This window comes from Anolis carolinensis, unplaced genomic scaffold (genome assembly GCF_035594765.1).
Source record: "Anolis carolinensis isolate JA03-04 unplaced genomic scaffold, rAnoCar3.1.pri scaffold_8, whole genome shotgun sequence".
NCBI lineage: Eukaryota > Metazoa > Chordata > Lepidosauria > Squamata > Dactyloidae > Anolis > Anolis carolinensis.
In genome coordinates, this window is record NW_026943819.1 from 20,356,095 (window position 1) to 20,369,416 (window position 13,322).

The 13,322-nt window shown below is 45.9% G+C and overlaps 1 protein-coding gene across 5 annotated transcripts in view; it reads right to left on the reverse strand.

Moving 5' to 3' along the window:
- arhgap32 (Rho GTPase activating protein 32) overlaps positions 1 to 13,322 on the reverse strand; it is a 169,347-nt gene that overhangs the window by 82,746 nt on the left and 73,279 nt on the right. For all 5 annotated transcript variants that reach the window (XM_062960952.1, XM_062960953.1, XM_062960950.1 and 2 more), the window contains 2 exons: positions 13,224 to 13,315; positions 11,464 to 11,548 (listed from right to left, as the gene is read on the reverse strand). In XM_062960952.1, the coding sequence (XP_062817022.1) occupies positions 11,464 to 11,548; positions 13,224 to 13,315 (177 nt within the window). The remainder of the gene's footprint in view (positions 1 to 11,463; positions 11,549 to 13,223; positions 13,316 to 13,322) is intronic.

Genomic DNA, 13,322 nt, shown 5'->3' on the forward strand with positions numbered 1-13,322 from the left:
TCTGGAAAAGGATAAGAACCCATATTTGTTGCTGTCAGGGTGAAAATGGATTAGCCACAGAACAAAAATGGGGCCATGAAACACAGAATGTGCAATCATCTAATATGGCCCAAAATCCAACTGGCAGTTTAACCACAACAAATCCACTGAATCCACAGCTAAATGTTTAATTCAGTGGGTCTACCCTCACTGCAAAATACCTGTTGGAGTCAGGTTGTAATTTAAAAATTCTTACTTCCTAATAATGTTTTGGCCGATTCTTTCCTAAATTAGGCTGCTGCTTCTTATTATTGTTTCAAGACACATTGTTGATTATAATTCTGAGTGTTGTCCACAACAGAGAATCATACCATGTATGTGTATGTGTGTGTACACATACGCACGCATGCATGCATGCATGTGCTATGATTCTCTATTGTGGACAACACTCAGAATATATATTGTATATAACAAAGTGGATCAATTAGATTTGCCTATGTGTTGATTCACCACTCAACAAATCATTGAGAAAAAAATATAAAAGAGCAAACGCAAAGATAAATTTTCCTTGCTCTGTGAATTAATTTTCCCCTTAATGACAAGCATTAACATACTGAGGGTTTTGTGTGTGTGTGTGTGTGTGTGTGTGTGTGTGTGTGTGTGTGTCAGGAGCGACTTGAGAAACTGCAAGTCGCTTCTGGTGTGAGAGAATTGGCCGTCTGCAAAAACGTTGCACAGGGGACACCCGGATGTTTTGATGTTGTTTTGCCATCCTTGTGGGAGGTTTCTCTCATGTTAAAACATGGAGCTGATAGACACAGCTCACCCACGCTCTCCCCTGATTGGATTCGAATTGGCAACCTTCAAGTCAGCAACCCAACCTTCAAGTCATCAGTCCTGCCAGCACAAGGGTTTAACCCACCACGCCACTGGGGGCTCCAACATACTGGGTGTTACGTACATACAATGACCTCACATCTTTGCTTAGTATTTTGGAACCACATGTTTCTAAAACCTGGTGATATCCTGATGTCTCAGCCTAGAGTATATACAATAGTCTCACTTATCCAAGACTCGCTTTTCCAAGGTTCTGGATTATTCAAGGCATTTTTGTAGTCAATGTTTTCAATATATCATGATATTTTGGTGCTAAATTCGTAAATACAGTAATTACAACATAACAATACTGCGTATTGAACCACTTTTTCCGTCAAATTTGTTGTATAACATGATGTTTTGGTGCCTAATTTGTAAAATCATAACCTAATTTGATGTTTAATAGGCTTTTCCTTAATCTCTCCTTATTATCCAAGATATTCGTTTATCCAAGGTTTTATCCTGGATTTTATGAATTAGTCTCCTATTTTAATATTGTATGTTTTTCGTATGCTTTTTGCCGATTTTAACGATTGTTTTATTGCTATTGATGTTTTACTGATATAATTGTTTTATAGTCGTGTTACTGATATTGATTGTTTTATCGGGCTAGGCCCCATGGTAAGCCGCCCCGAGTCCCTTCGGGGAGATGGGGCGGGGTATAAAAATAAAGTTATTATTATTATTATTATTATTATTATTATTATTATTATTATTATTATTATTATTATAAGGTTGTGCCGGCCTGTTTAGCCTGGATAAGTGAGACTCTACTGTATATATCAACCCCAACCTGCACTGGTTAGAGATTATGCTATCCCTTGTTCAACACACCTCTAGGACCCCAGAATACCTATCCATGTCTTAGCTTTTTTTTTTCTTCACATATTTTCCCTCAAATACCTATTAACCAACATTTCTTTCCTTCATAGTGATCCTTTATCATGCAAGTTCTTTAAGATTGTCTGTGGTGTCACAGGGCAGGGGGGGCTTGAAATATTTATCTAGGAAACACAATTCTCCTCTAAATAGGTCCCATTACAAGATATATCACAACAAAGAAATGACTCTGTCCTGAAGGAGCAGGAACATCAGCGGCAGTTTCAGTAGAAGTGATCTGTGATAATGAGGGGCTTGTGATGCTCCTGGAAAGTTCAGGACCGCAGAGAGAGAAAGGTTGAGAATTAAGTGTGGAAGAAAAACTGCCCAGTAGAGTAGACAAAGAACAGTCTTGTAGATGTGTCACTTTGAGGAGGACTTCCTCTGCCTGGTTCTCTCCAATTGAGCTCAAATATCACTGCTAAAAGAGCTCTAAAATAAGGAATTACTTGGGACAGCCTCAAATAAGATTCGTAATTTTACCACTTGCTATATACATATTTTAACTCATGGTTAATAGTGTTTATGGGGTGCTAAGCTGCAGCAGGGAAGAAAGGGAACTTTTTCTTTGTATTGTTAAAGGCTTTCAAGGCCAGAATCATTGGAGTATTATGTGGTTGTATGGCCGTATTAGCAGAATTTTCTCCTGACATTTTACCTTTTTTGTGGCTGGCATCTTCAGAAGATCCTCTGAAGATGCCAGCCAAAGATGCAGATGAAACATCAGGGGGAAAATGCTACTAGAATATGGCCATACAGCACAGAAATCACACAACACTCCAGGAACTGGTTCTCTGTGTTATCTCTGGTAACTGGAGAGCCAATACAGCTTGCAGAACCTGTTCCCCAGAGTGTTATGACAACTTAGAACACATTTAAAATGTTACGAAGTCAAGATGCAGAACACATTCTTGGAAAACTACAGCGTGCAAAAAAAATTCTACATCAAAACAACACTGAGCTGAAGCAACAGGTTTCTGGCACTGCTTTGAAAACAAGAGAAATGCTATTCTCACAGCAATAATACGCACGTTTAATGTGCTGTGCCAGGGTTCACTGAATAATGGAATGGGTTTTTAATGTGCAGAAATACAACACCAACTTCTAGTATGTTCTGGGCACCTCTTTTTATGCTGATAAACAAACGTGCTTTTTGCCTCACACAGACACATCCATGCTGCCTGAAGGGCTCATCAGTATGTGAAAAATATTCATAACTTTTGATTTTCCTACTTGAGAACACAGTGATAACAAATATAAAAGACCCAAACTGACCTTGATAAAATACTGTTTGCACACAGTTTGCTAAATATTGCCAGGATGGTAAATTAATCTGGTTAATCAGGTTAACTGTTGTATTTAAAATATGGATTAAGGCAGCATACTCATTATTCAGTCACATAAGTCACTAGAGGAAGACAGTTCTTTGCACTCCAAGTAGGATCCTTTGTTAGTTCAAAAGACTTTCCACCTCTAGCAAAGGTAACTGCAAAACCCAGCTTGCTCTACACTTGTACTCATTACAATTGATGAACAACTGCATGTATTGTACATATGCAATAGTGATAAAACAATGCACACAAAAACCTATTTGAATTCGCTTATTATTTAATAACAATGCACAAATCATTCAGAAAAGTGTGTGTGTACAGTCATTTCTGTCCAAAAGCCTTGATTTTAATTCAGATGTCAGACTCCCTAATATAGCACAACTAATGATGCAACATCAATCACCTTCTTCACACAAACAAGTTTACATAGCCAGTTACATAAATGGCTCCCAGGTACAATTCATACAATATTATATTATCAAAATAACTCAAAAATATCAAATTGTGATGATCCTAGAATGCTACTATCCTGTAATCCAGGAAGCAATAAAACCCACTAAGTCCGAATGCCCAAGATTTCCATCCTTTCCCATCATCTTTCCCTTTTGTGTGATGTCTTTTAGAGCATGAACCCAAGGACAGGGACTTTCTTCTTCCTGATCATTGTAAGCTTCTATAGGAGCCTTTCTCATCTGAAAAGCCTGACAAACATCCTTTAGAGGGATAAGGACAGGTTGCTTACCTGTAACCGTGTTTCTTCGAGTGTACTCTGTGAATTCACACTAATGGAGAACGCTGCGCCTGCGCAGGCTCCAACGGATACTCTTCCAAGCTAAAGTTTGAAATTTGGCGGTAACCCCGCCCCTCTTCCCGGAGGGTATAAAGGGCGCCCTCCGCGCCCGCTCTCCAGTTCCTACGCCGCAAAGGCAGCGAGAAAGGGAGAGGTTTGCCTGTGGGGAAGGAAGGGCGGGATTGTGTGAATTCACAGAGTACACTCGAAGAAACACGGTTACAGGTAAGCAACCTGTCCTTTTTCTTCGTGTACTCTGTGAATGCACACTAATGGAGACTAGCAAGCTAAGGTGTAGGTAGGTGGGATAGCAAACCCGATAACCAGTCTAGTGTCCAAACACATTTATTGAGCACAAGGTGCAAAAAAACAGGCAAATGCAATGGTCAAGTAAGCAATGCAATAGCATATAGTGCAATAAAACCGATCCTTGTGTTAGGATCCATAACACAATCATAACATAGTAAGTAGGCAATAGTCTGTAAGAAAATACAGAGGTAGGCATAAACTCCTTCTCAGAAAACAGAGGGAGAAGCATTCAAAAATTAAGTTTCAGTGCAGTGGGTAAGTATAGTACACAAGCACTATGTTAAAGAGACCTTGAGCACATTGAATACAAACAGGATGGATGACAACGGTCAGCCTGTAAGAAGGATAAACCCGAAAAAAAAGGGTTTGAGTAAGGCAACAACGTTAGGTAAGGCAGGAGGAGAGGACGGACCTGGCAAAAGCCGAGTCCTTGAGGTTCTTTGAGTCCATCCGGTAGTGTGAAACAAAGGTGGATGGAGTGGACCAGATAGCCGCTCGACAGATGGAGTCGAGAGGGACGCCCCTCAGGAAGGCCGTAGAGGTGGAAAGGCCCCTTGTAGATCTAGGGCGGATCGAAGAGGGGGGCTGGCGTTTGGCTAGCTGATAAGCGAGCTCAATGGTCTGAGCAATCCAGTGTGAGAGTCTTTGGGAAGAAAGAGGTTCGCCCAGTTTGTGGGTAGCGTAGGCCACAAAAAGTCTAGGTGACTTACGTATGTCCTTAGTCCTGTCCTTGTAGAAAAGGAGGGCTCTCCTGACATCGAGGAGATGGAGTTTCCGTTCTAGAGAAGAAGAAGGATTGGGGAAGAAAGCAGGAAGTATTATGTCCTGGTTCAGATGAAAAGCAGAGACCACCTTAGGTAGGAAGGTGATGTCCGGGCGAAGGACAGCCCTGTCGTGGTGGAAACGGAGGTAGGGTTCGTCCACCCGGAGAGCAGCTAGTTCCGAAGGCCTGCGGGCAGAGGTGATAGCGATGAGGAAGGCAGTCTTCCAAGAGAGAAGGTGAAGGTCTGCAGAGGCCATGGGTTCGAAGGGAGCTGAAGCTAGTTGAGAAAGGACGAGTTCGAGGCTCCATCCGGGAGTCGGAGGTTGGACTGGAGGATGCAAGTTGTTGTAACCTCGAAGGAAGGTCTTAATGAGGTTGTTAGAAAAGAGAGAGGGTTGTCCCTGACGTTGGAAATGCCAGGAGAGAGCAGCGAGATAGGATTTTATCGAGGCCAGAGAAAGTTGACGATCCGCAAGGGAAAGTAGAAAGTCCATGACCAGCGGGATCGAAGTAGAGGCGGGATCGACGCGTCGGTCCCGAAGGAAAGTTTGGAATTTTGCCAGCTTGTAAGCATAGGCTTTCGATGTGGCCGGTTTGTGAGCAGCGCGAAGGATCGCCTGCAGGTCTGGGTGGAGGGAGTTTAAGGAAGTATCCTCCAGGCAGTCAGGTGGAGGGACGGGACGTCGGGGTGGAGAACCTGTCCCTTCTGTGAAGATAGTAGATGAGGGAGAATTGGGAGGGTGCGGGGGGGATCCGCACACATCCGGAGCAGCGTGGGATACCACGGCTGGCGTGGCCATGCAGGGGCGATCAGGATGGCCGATGTCGGTGTTAGATAGAGTCTCTCTATCACTCTCGAGATGAGAGGGAAGGGAGGGAAAAGATAGACGGGTTCGAGAGTCCAGTCGAGGAGAAACGCGTCTCCGAGACAGCCCGGAGTCGAGTTTGGAGGTAGTCTCGCTCCGAATCGAGGAAGTTGAGCGCTCGAGGGGGAGGCAAAAAGGTCCAGAGCTGGCCAGCCCCAATCGTCGAAGACGGATTTCAGGATCTCGGGATCGAGACGCCACTCGTGGGGGGAGGTCGTTATTCTGCTTAGAGAGTCTGCTAAAGTATTTTGAGCCCCCGGAAGGTGAACTGCCGACAGGGTTATGTGTCTCGCTATGCACCATAGCCAAATGTCCATCGAGAGAGCCATGAGTTTTCTCGAGCCCGTACCCCCTTGTTTGTTGATGTAGTACATGGCTACTACGTTGTCCGTTTGGATCAGAACGGTCTTGTGGGGAAGAAAGCGGGCAAACGCCCGGAGGGCTTTGAAGATTGATAACAGTTCTAGAAAGTTTATGTGGTGAGACCTTTCTTGGGTGGACCACAGGTCCCTGACGGTGAGGTTCGACATGTGGGCTCCCCAGGCAAAATTGGAGGCGTCGGTCGTGATGGTGACTGACGGAAGGGAGGGATGGAAGGGAAGTCCCACACAAACATTCGCTGGGTCCTGCCACCAGCGAAGGGAGAGGCGAACCTGGTTCGGTACCGTGAGAAACATTGAGCTCGGGTGCCGATGGGGTTTGAAAGAGTCTATGAACCATCTCTGGAGAGGTCTGAGACGTAGTCTGGCAAAGGGAGTAACCATGACCGTGGAGGCCATGTGACCCAGGAGAACTTGGACCGCGTGGGCCCGGATCCTGCGGTTGCGGAGGGGGAGGGAAAGGTGCTGTTGAAGGGCTAGGAACCTGTCCTTCGGTAGGGAGGCGGTTTCCGTGATGGAGTTGAAGAGAGCTCCGATGAAACGGATTTCTGTGGTTGGGAGGAGTTGAGACTTTGAGACATTCAACTGAAGGCCCAGCCGTTGCAGGAGAGAAAGAGTCTGTGAGACATGGTTTTGAAGGGATGAGGGATCGGATGCGACAATCATCCAATCGTCCAGATAAGGAAAGACCATAATGCCCTGTTTCCTGAGGTGCGCTGCCACCACGGTGACCACCTTTGTAAAGACCCTTGGGGCCGTGACGAGGCCGAAAGGGAGAACTGTGAACTGGTAAGATTGTCCCAGGAGCTTGAAGGAAAGGAAGCGTCTGTGGGATCGACGCACCGAGACGTGGAAATACGCGTCGCGTAAGTCTATAGAGGCGAAGTAGTCTCCGTGTCGGAGCATCGGGAGGATGGAGGCCACTGAAACCATTCGAAATTTTGAAGGCAGAATGAAGAGGTTTAGAGCCCGTAGATCGAGGATAGGCCGAAGGCCTCCGCCCCGCTTGGGAACCGTAAAGTATCTCGAGAAGAAACCTCGAGTGTCCTGCTCGGAAGGAGAAGGCTGGATTGCGCCTTTCGCCAGAAGGGAGTCGACCTCGGCGCATATTTCCGGTGAAGGGTCGGTGTGGAGGATGTGACCCGTGGGTGGAAAAGTTTCGAATTCCAAGGCATAGCCGTCTCTGACAATGCGAAGAACCCAGGCATCTGATGTGATAGACTCCCATTCGCGGTAGAAAGGAGCTAGGCGGTCGAGAAAAGAACAGAGAGGAAGGATCTGGTCGGGGCCTAGGAGCGGCATGGTAGTGGCAGTAGTAGTGGAGATAGAAAGATCTCCGAGAGATTGGGCGTCAGGCCCGACGTTGGGGTTGTGGCATAGCTGCAGGACCTTTGCCCCGACCTTTCGGGACCTGGTGCTGGCGGCGAGGTTGTTGCTGATGACTGTGGTGACTCGAGCTCGACGAGCGTCGAAACGGCTGGTGACGAAAAGGCTGAGGGTAGCGACGGTACCGTTGCGGGAACCATCGGGTCCGCTGAGCCTGAGGTTGATCGGTCCCGCACTTTGTTGCGAGAATCTTGAAGTCGTGATTGGACTTAAGTTTGTCATCAGTGCCAGAATTGAAAAGGCCTTGGGTGTCGAAAGGAAGGTCTTCGATCACTTGCCGAGAGGAAGAAGAGAGTCCTGAGGACCGAAGCCATGCATGCCGTCTAATCGCGACCGCGTGGGCAATCATTTTTCCGGCGGTATCACCGGTATGCTTAGCCATTTGAATTTGGTGGTGTGCGAGAGAGTCCGCCTCCTGCTGGAGGGTCGAGAGGACTGACCGGTCTTCATCAGAAAGCTTGGCGAAGAAGGGTTGGGCTTTCTCCCAGAGAATCTGTTGATAAGCGCCCATGCAGGCCCCGTAGTTTGCCATGCGGCAAAGGAGGAGAGCACCGGAGTATAGCTTGCGGCCTACCGCATCGAAGCGTTTGCCCTCTCTGTCGGCCGGGGAGTTGGATTGTCGACCCGACGATTGGGAGGCCTTTACCACCATGGAGTTTGGGTCAGGGTGATGCTTGAGCCATTCCAGGGTTTCGTCATCGGTTCGGTACCAGGCCTCTATTTTCTTAGAGGTTGGAGGTATCGAAGATGGAGTCTTCCAAGATGCCTGGATGACGTCCAGGAGGTATGGAAGAAAAGGCAGCAAGGTGGCCGGCGGGGCTTGGGCTTGAACCCTCTTGAAAACGGGGTCGGTAACAGCCTTTGAAGTTTGTTTAATTTCCATCCCCAGAGCGTCTGCCATTCTGACCATCTGGTCGGAGAAAGCCCGGATATTATCCGTCGGGGAAGGTGGGTCGACCTCGTAGGCGTCGTGAGGCGGGGAGAGGTCGAGACCGAGAGAAACCACAGAGGCGGAGAGTATCGACTCGGGGCGTTCGATATCGGGGTCATCCTCCTCGGGCCCTTGAGGGGACCGGGGAGGAGAAACGAGCACAGAGTCCTGATGAGGCATAACCCCAGGAGCAGGGAGAGCCGGTTGCGGCGGAACGCTCTTGGACGCGGAGGCCTGGGCGGCGCGGGCTAAGCGCGTCATCTGTCTACCCCTCTCAGGTGTTTGAGCCGGGGGAAAAAGTTCTTGTCGAGCCGGAAGACGAGATGGTGCCGGCTGGGGAGCCTTAATAACCGTCCTGACCGACCGGTCGGGGGAGGCTTGAGCGTCCACATCCGAGGACTGACCATGAGGAGAGGAAGAAGAGCGGAGGCGTTGTGCCGGTTGGATAGGAGAGGATCTCCTAGAGGAAGGCCCAGAGGAAGGGACGTCCTTCTTCGAAGACGCTGAGGAGGACGACCTCTGGATCATTCTTTTCTTTGCTGGGGGTTGTTTCGACGCGACCCTCAGCGATTTTCCCGGCGTCGGGGGAATCGGGCACACAGCTGCCGAGTCAGATTGAGCCCGTCTGGATTCCTCCTGAGCCCTCTTGAAGGCAATCTTCATGGCGGAAGAAGATGGCGGCGCAGCCAGGCGGGATCGAGTGGAAACGGCCGAAGCCACCGAACTCGAAGTTGATGAAGGGCCCATCTTGCTCGATCGGGTGGATACCGTAGCGGTGGTCACCGTGCAGGGCGGTTTGGTCGGTCGCGGTCTCGAGGTTTTCGAGGTTTTAGATGATACCGACGGAGCAGGCCTGGACGCCATCGAGGCTGAGGTGGAAGTGGAAGCCTCAGGAGCAAGAGTTCTTTCGTAAAGAGCTGCACGGAGCCTCGCAGCTCTATTTCTTCTGGCCTGAGCTGTAAAGGCCAGGCAAAAACGGCAGGTACCGACGACGTGGCTTTCGCCAAGGCAGAAAAGGCACTTAGCGTGGCCGTCGGAATCTGGAATCTTAGCGGCACACTGAGTGCACCGTTTAAAACGCGTGGTTGACATAAGAACGAAGAGTCCGAAGTGAGCTTTGCGGCGGAAAAAAAGGAACTGGAGAGCGGGCGCGGAGGGCGCCCTTTATACCCTCCGGGAAGAGGGGCGGGGTTACCGCCAAATTTCAAACTTTAGCTTGGAAGAGTATCCGTTGGAGCCTGCGCAGGCGCAGCGTTCTCCATTAGTGTGCATTCACAGAGTACACGAAGAAAAAACAAAATAGCAATAAATACTTTCTTTTTTAATGAAGCTGCCTACTCTATATACTCATGAATAAGCCTGGGAATCTTTGGAGAGGGGGTCTTCCGGAGTATGGATTGCTATATACTGATTAAATGAAGCTGTTCTAGCATTTACACTTCAACTAAAAGAGCTATCGCTGCTAAAGTATAATGCAGAAGGTATTCCGTAAGAATAGCACATTTAATGGATTAACTGGATAAATAAGGTGCGCTCTAGAGTGAATTTAGCTGCTTTAGGAACAAGAGAGTATAGCTAATGATAATGGAGAATCGGTTATTAAACAGAGCTTTTGAATGCAGGGTAACTCAGAATACGTGGGTAGAGTTATTAGGTTAAATTAAGGGAGTGTTTAAAAGCATTGTTAAACAAACTTCAAAAGATCCGTTACCAGAAATTAACAGGGAATATTTTCAAGATTGCTTTTATAATCTCTAGAACCGCACATCAGCTCTAGTTGATACAAGACAGTCAATCAGCCTTACTTCAATTGGGAAGCAAATCTCAACATTTCCAACAATAGTTTCACTGTGGTAATACATTTAGAGCAGTAGGAGGAGTCAGTGTTTGTGCCTCCTTTAATTCCAAGAAAAGGGGCGGGTATCTCAAAAGAACATGTAACAAGGAATGTACACTGATGAGTCCCTTATCCCCAGCAGTGATCAGGCTTAATTTAAAAACATAAGAAACCTGTATGTGACTCAGAGTTTAGTACATTCCTCCAGTCTACTGTTAGCACAGAACAAAAGAGAGTGGAGTTATACTCATTCAGAACTAAAAACTCAAAAGGAATGGGAATGCAGGCAGTCCCCAAGTTACAAACAAGATAGGGTATGTAAGTTCATTTGACACCGCTTTAACTACCCTGATTCGTTGCTATGGGATCTTGTGTCTTTAGCCTTCTCTGCCAAAGAATGTTGCTGCCCCACCAAACTACAAACCCCAGCATGGCATAGCATTGAGCCAGGGCAATTAAAAGTGGTGTCAGACATAAAGGAGGGGTGAGGAGAGGTGGAGAAATACAGGGAGGACGAAGGAGATATTAGATCTCATAGAGAATCTATCCACTTTAAATCCAGCTGCTGCCTTCTGCAAAATTCTGGGGTTTGTAGTTTAGGGAGGGACCTTTAAACTGCTCAGCCAGAGAGGTCCTCACCTCATGAAACTACAAACCCCAGAATTCTGCACAAGGCAGCAACTCAATTGAAAGCAGAAGAAAAAGAAAGGGGGTGGAGAGGTGTGGATAGGAAGAAAAGGGAAAAGGAGTTTGGAGAGATCAATAGGGAAAAAAGGAAAGTGGGGTGGAGAGATACAGATATGCTTTGGCTCAGCACTAAGATTTCATTGCAGTGAATGAAGAGTAACTATGAGTTGTTCATAAGTTGGACGTTCATAACTCAGGGACTGCCTGTACATGAAATAGGTAGTCATTCAGTAGCAGCCATAATGGCTGGCAGGTTATAAATTGGAAAAGAGATGATGGGTAAAAATATATTGGCATTCAGGGACTGAACAATATGTAGCCTTTGGAGAGAGAACAGACTAGTAGTCTATTAACAGCACAATACACAATCAGATTTATAACCGAGGTATTCAATTTATATTTAGTCCATTCATCTAGGCTAAACAGAAAAAGTTCATCAACAAGCTCACCTGAATATTTCCAAAGTCCACATTTTCGTAATGGAAGTGGGCACATTCAGCCATCTTTGGAAAGTGGCCCTTGGTAAAGGATAACCTGAAATACAAACCATAAATCCACACTAAGTTATTACAATCACTGAGGCTGACTTTGTGCATAACAATAAAAACTGTACCAAAAGTGTGATCCAGGCACCAAGTAATCCCAGATTCATAGGAATGTGCAATGTGGAGCATATGACACAGAAAAAAGTAGTGAGGACACAATTCTGTGAGGCACAAACTGTTGGTTGTTATTTGCCATGAAAGTGAGTATTTCAGCCCAGTGCCTAAGGGGAGAATGCAGGTATTAGGTGTCCATTCCCTTCATACAAACAACAGGTGAAACAAACTGAGCAACATCCCACATAAATTAAACCAGAGTTTTACCTGTGAAAGGAGTCACAGCCCACCATTCCTGGGATGGTAGATCTAGGGGAGCAGAACATTTTTCATATGCTTTATCTAGTTTGAATATAGTGAAGCCCTGTAACTGTCTACAATTGTTCCAAACATTAGAGAGGTTGTACTTTTAACAGGTTCTAGAGCTATTTGAAATTCCTAGGGCAGATATTTCTGGCTATAAAATAAAGAGACTGTGATCATCACTCACTCTTCCTGCAGAAATTTAAGAGTGAAAATGAGATTTAGCATCTGGTCTCTTCACCTTAGAAATAGGGTCATCAGCTATTCTGGCAAAATCAGCAGATGATAAGTGGATGCTCCGAATAAATCCCATCTCTGCTGGACAGTCCTCTGAACTTTAAATCAACATTAGATGTTGATGGACAAATCCACGTATTAGAATATATGGGGGAAATCATTCTGCTTAGAGCAAGAAAACAGATGGAGCAAACAGGACACACTTACAAGATATAGTCAACTAGGCACACTTCCACTTTACACACAACGATATTTATTTTTAGGTTTCATTCTGACATCACGCCAAACCAACCTGATAAGGAAGCATTTCTCTGGCTTGCTGTGATGTCTGGAATGATAAAGCAGGGATTGCAAACCAGAAGAAAATTACAAAACCTTTTTTTCTGCTACAGAGGTTTTGGTGTTATGTCTGAATCAACAATACTGGTGTTAAGAGTATTGTTGACCTTATGCAAGTCACTGTCCTTAGACCAGTGGTTCTCAACCTGTAGTTCCCCAGATGTTTTGGCCTTCAACTCCCAGAAATCCTAACAGCTGGTAAGCTGGCTGGGATTTCTGGGAGTTGTAGGTCAAAACACCTAGGGACCCACAGGTTGAGAACCACTGTCTTAGACATTGCAGACAACAAAGGCAGATAAACAGGCTCAAAATAAGAATGCATCTTCTAGCGACAGTTAATACATTGGAGATGAAAAAGGGACATGAACCCATTCCATCACATTATTAGAAATCAGCAGCTACACATCTGCATGAGATCATTAAGCCAAAATACTGATTTGGTTAACCCACCATTATTTTCAAAATTGTTGATAATAAAAATGCTTTGAAAAAAGGGCAGAAAGGTTAAGGAGATTTATGAATCATCTTCTGATATTCTTTCCTTGTTTCCTGATGTACAACATTAAGCAACAAAAATGTGGGTGGGCTTCAGATATTTGAATAACTTTCTTGGTACTTTAGAATAGCATTCCCTTGTTTTTCATTCATTTGTCTGTTTTATGCTTGCATTAGTAACAACAGTGTCAATCACAGAAATAGAAAAGTATCAATGACGAGACAAAACAGCTTACTTTTTCACATTTTTCACTTTCATGCTGGCTGTGCTCCCACATGTCCGCAGCGGTAGCTCCCCTGAAATCTCAGGGATGTCTGCTCCTCTCGCCTGATGG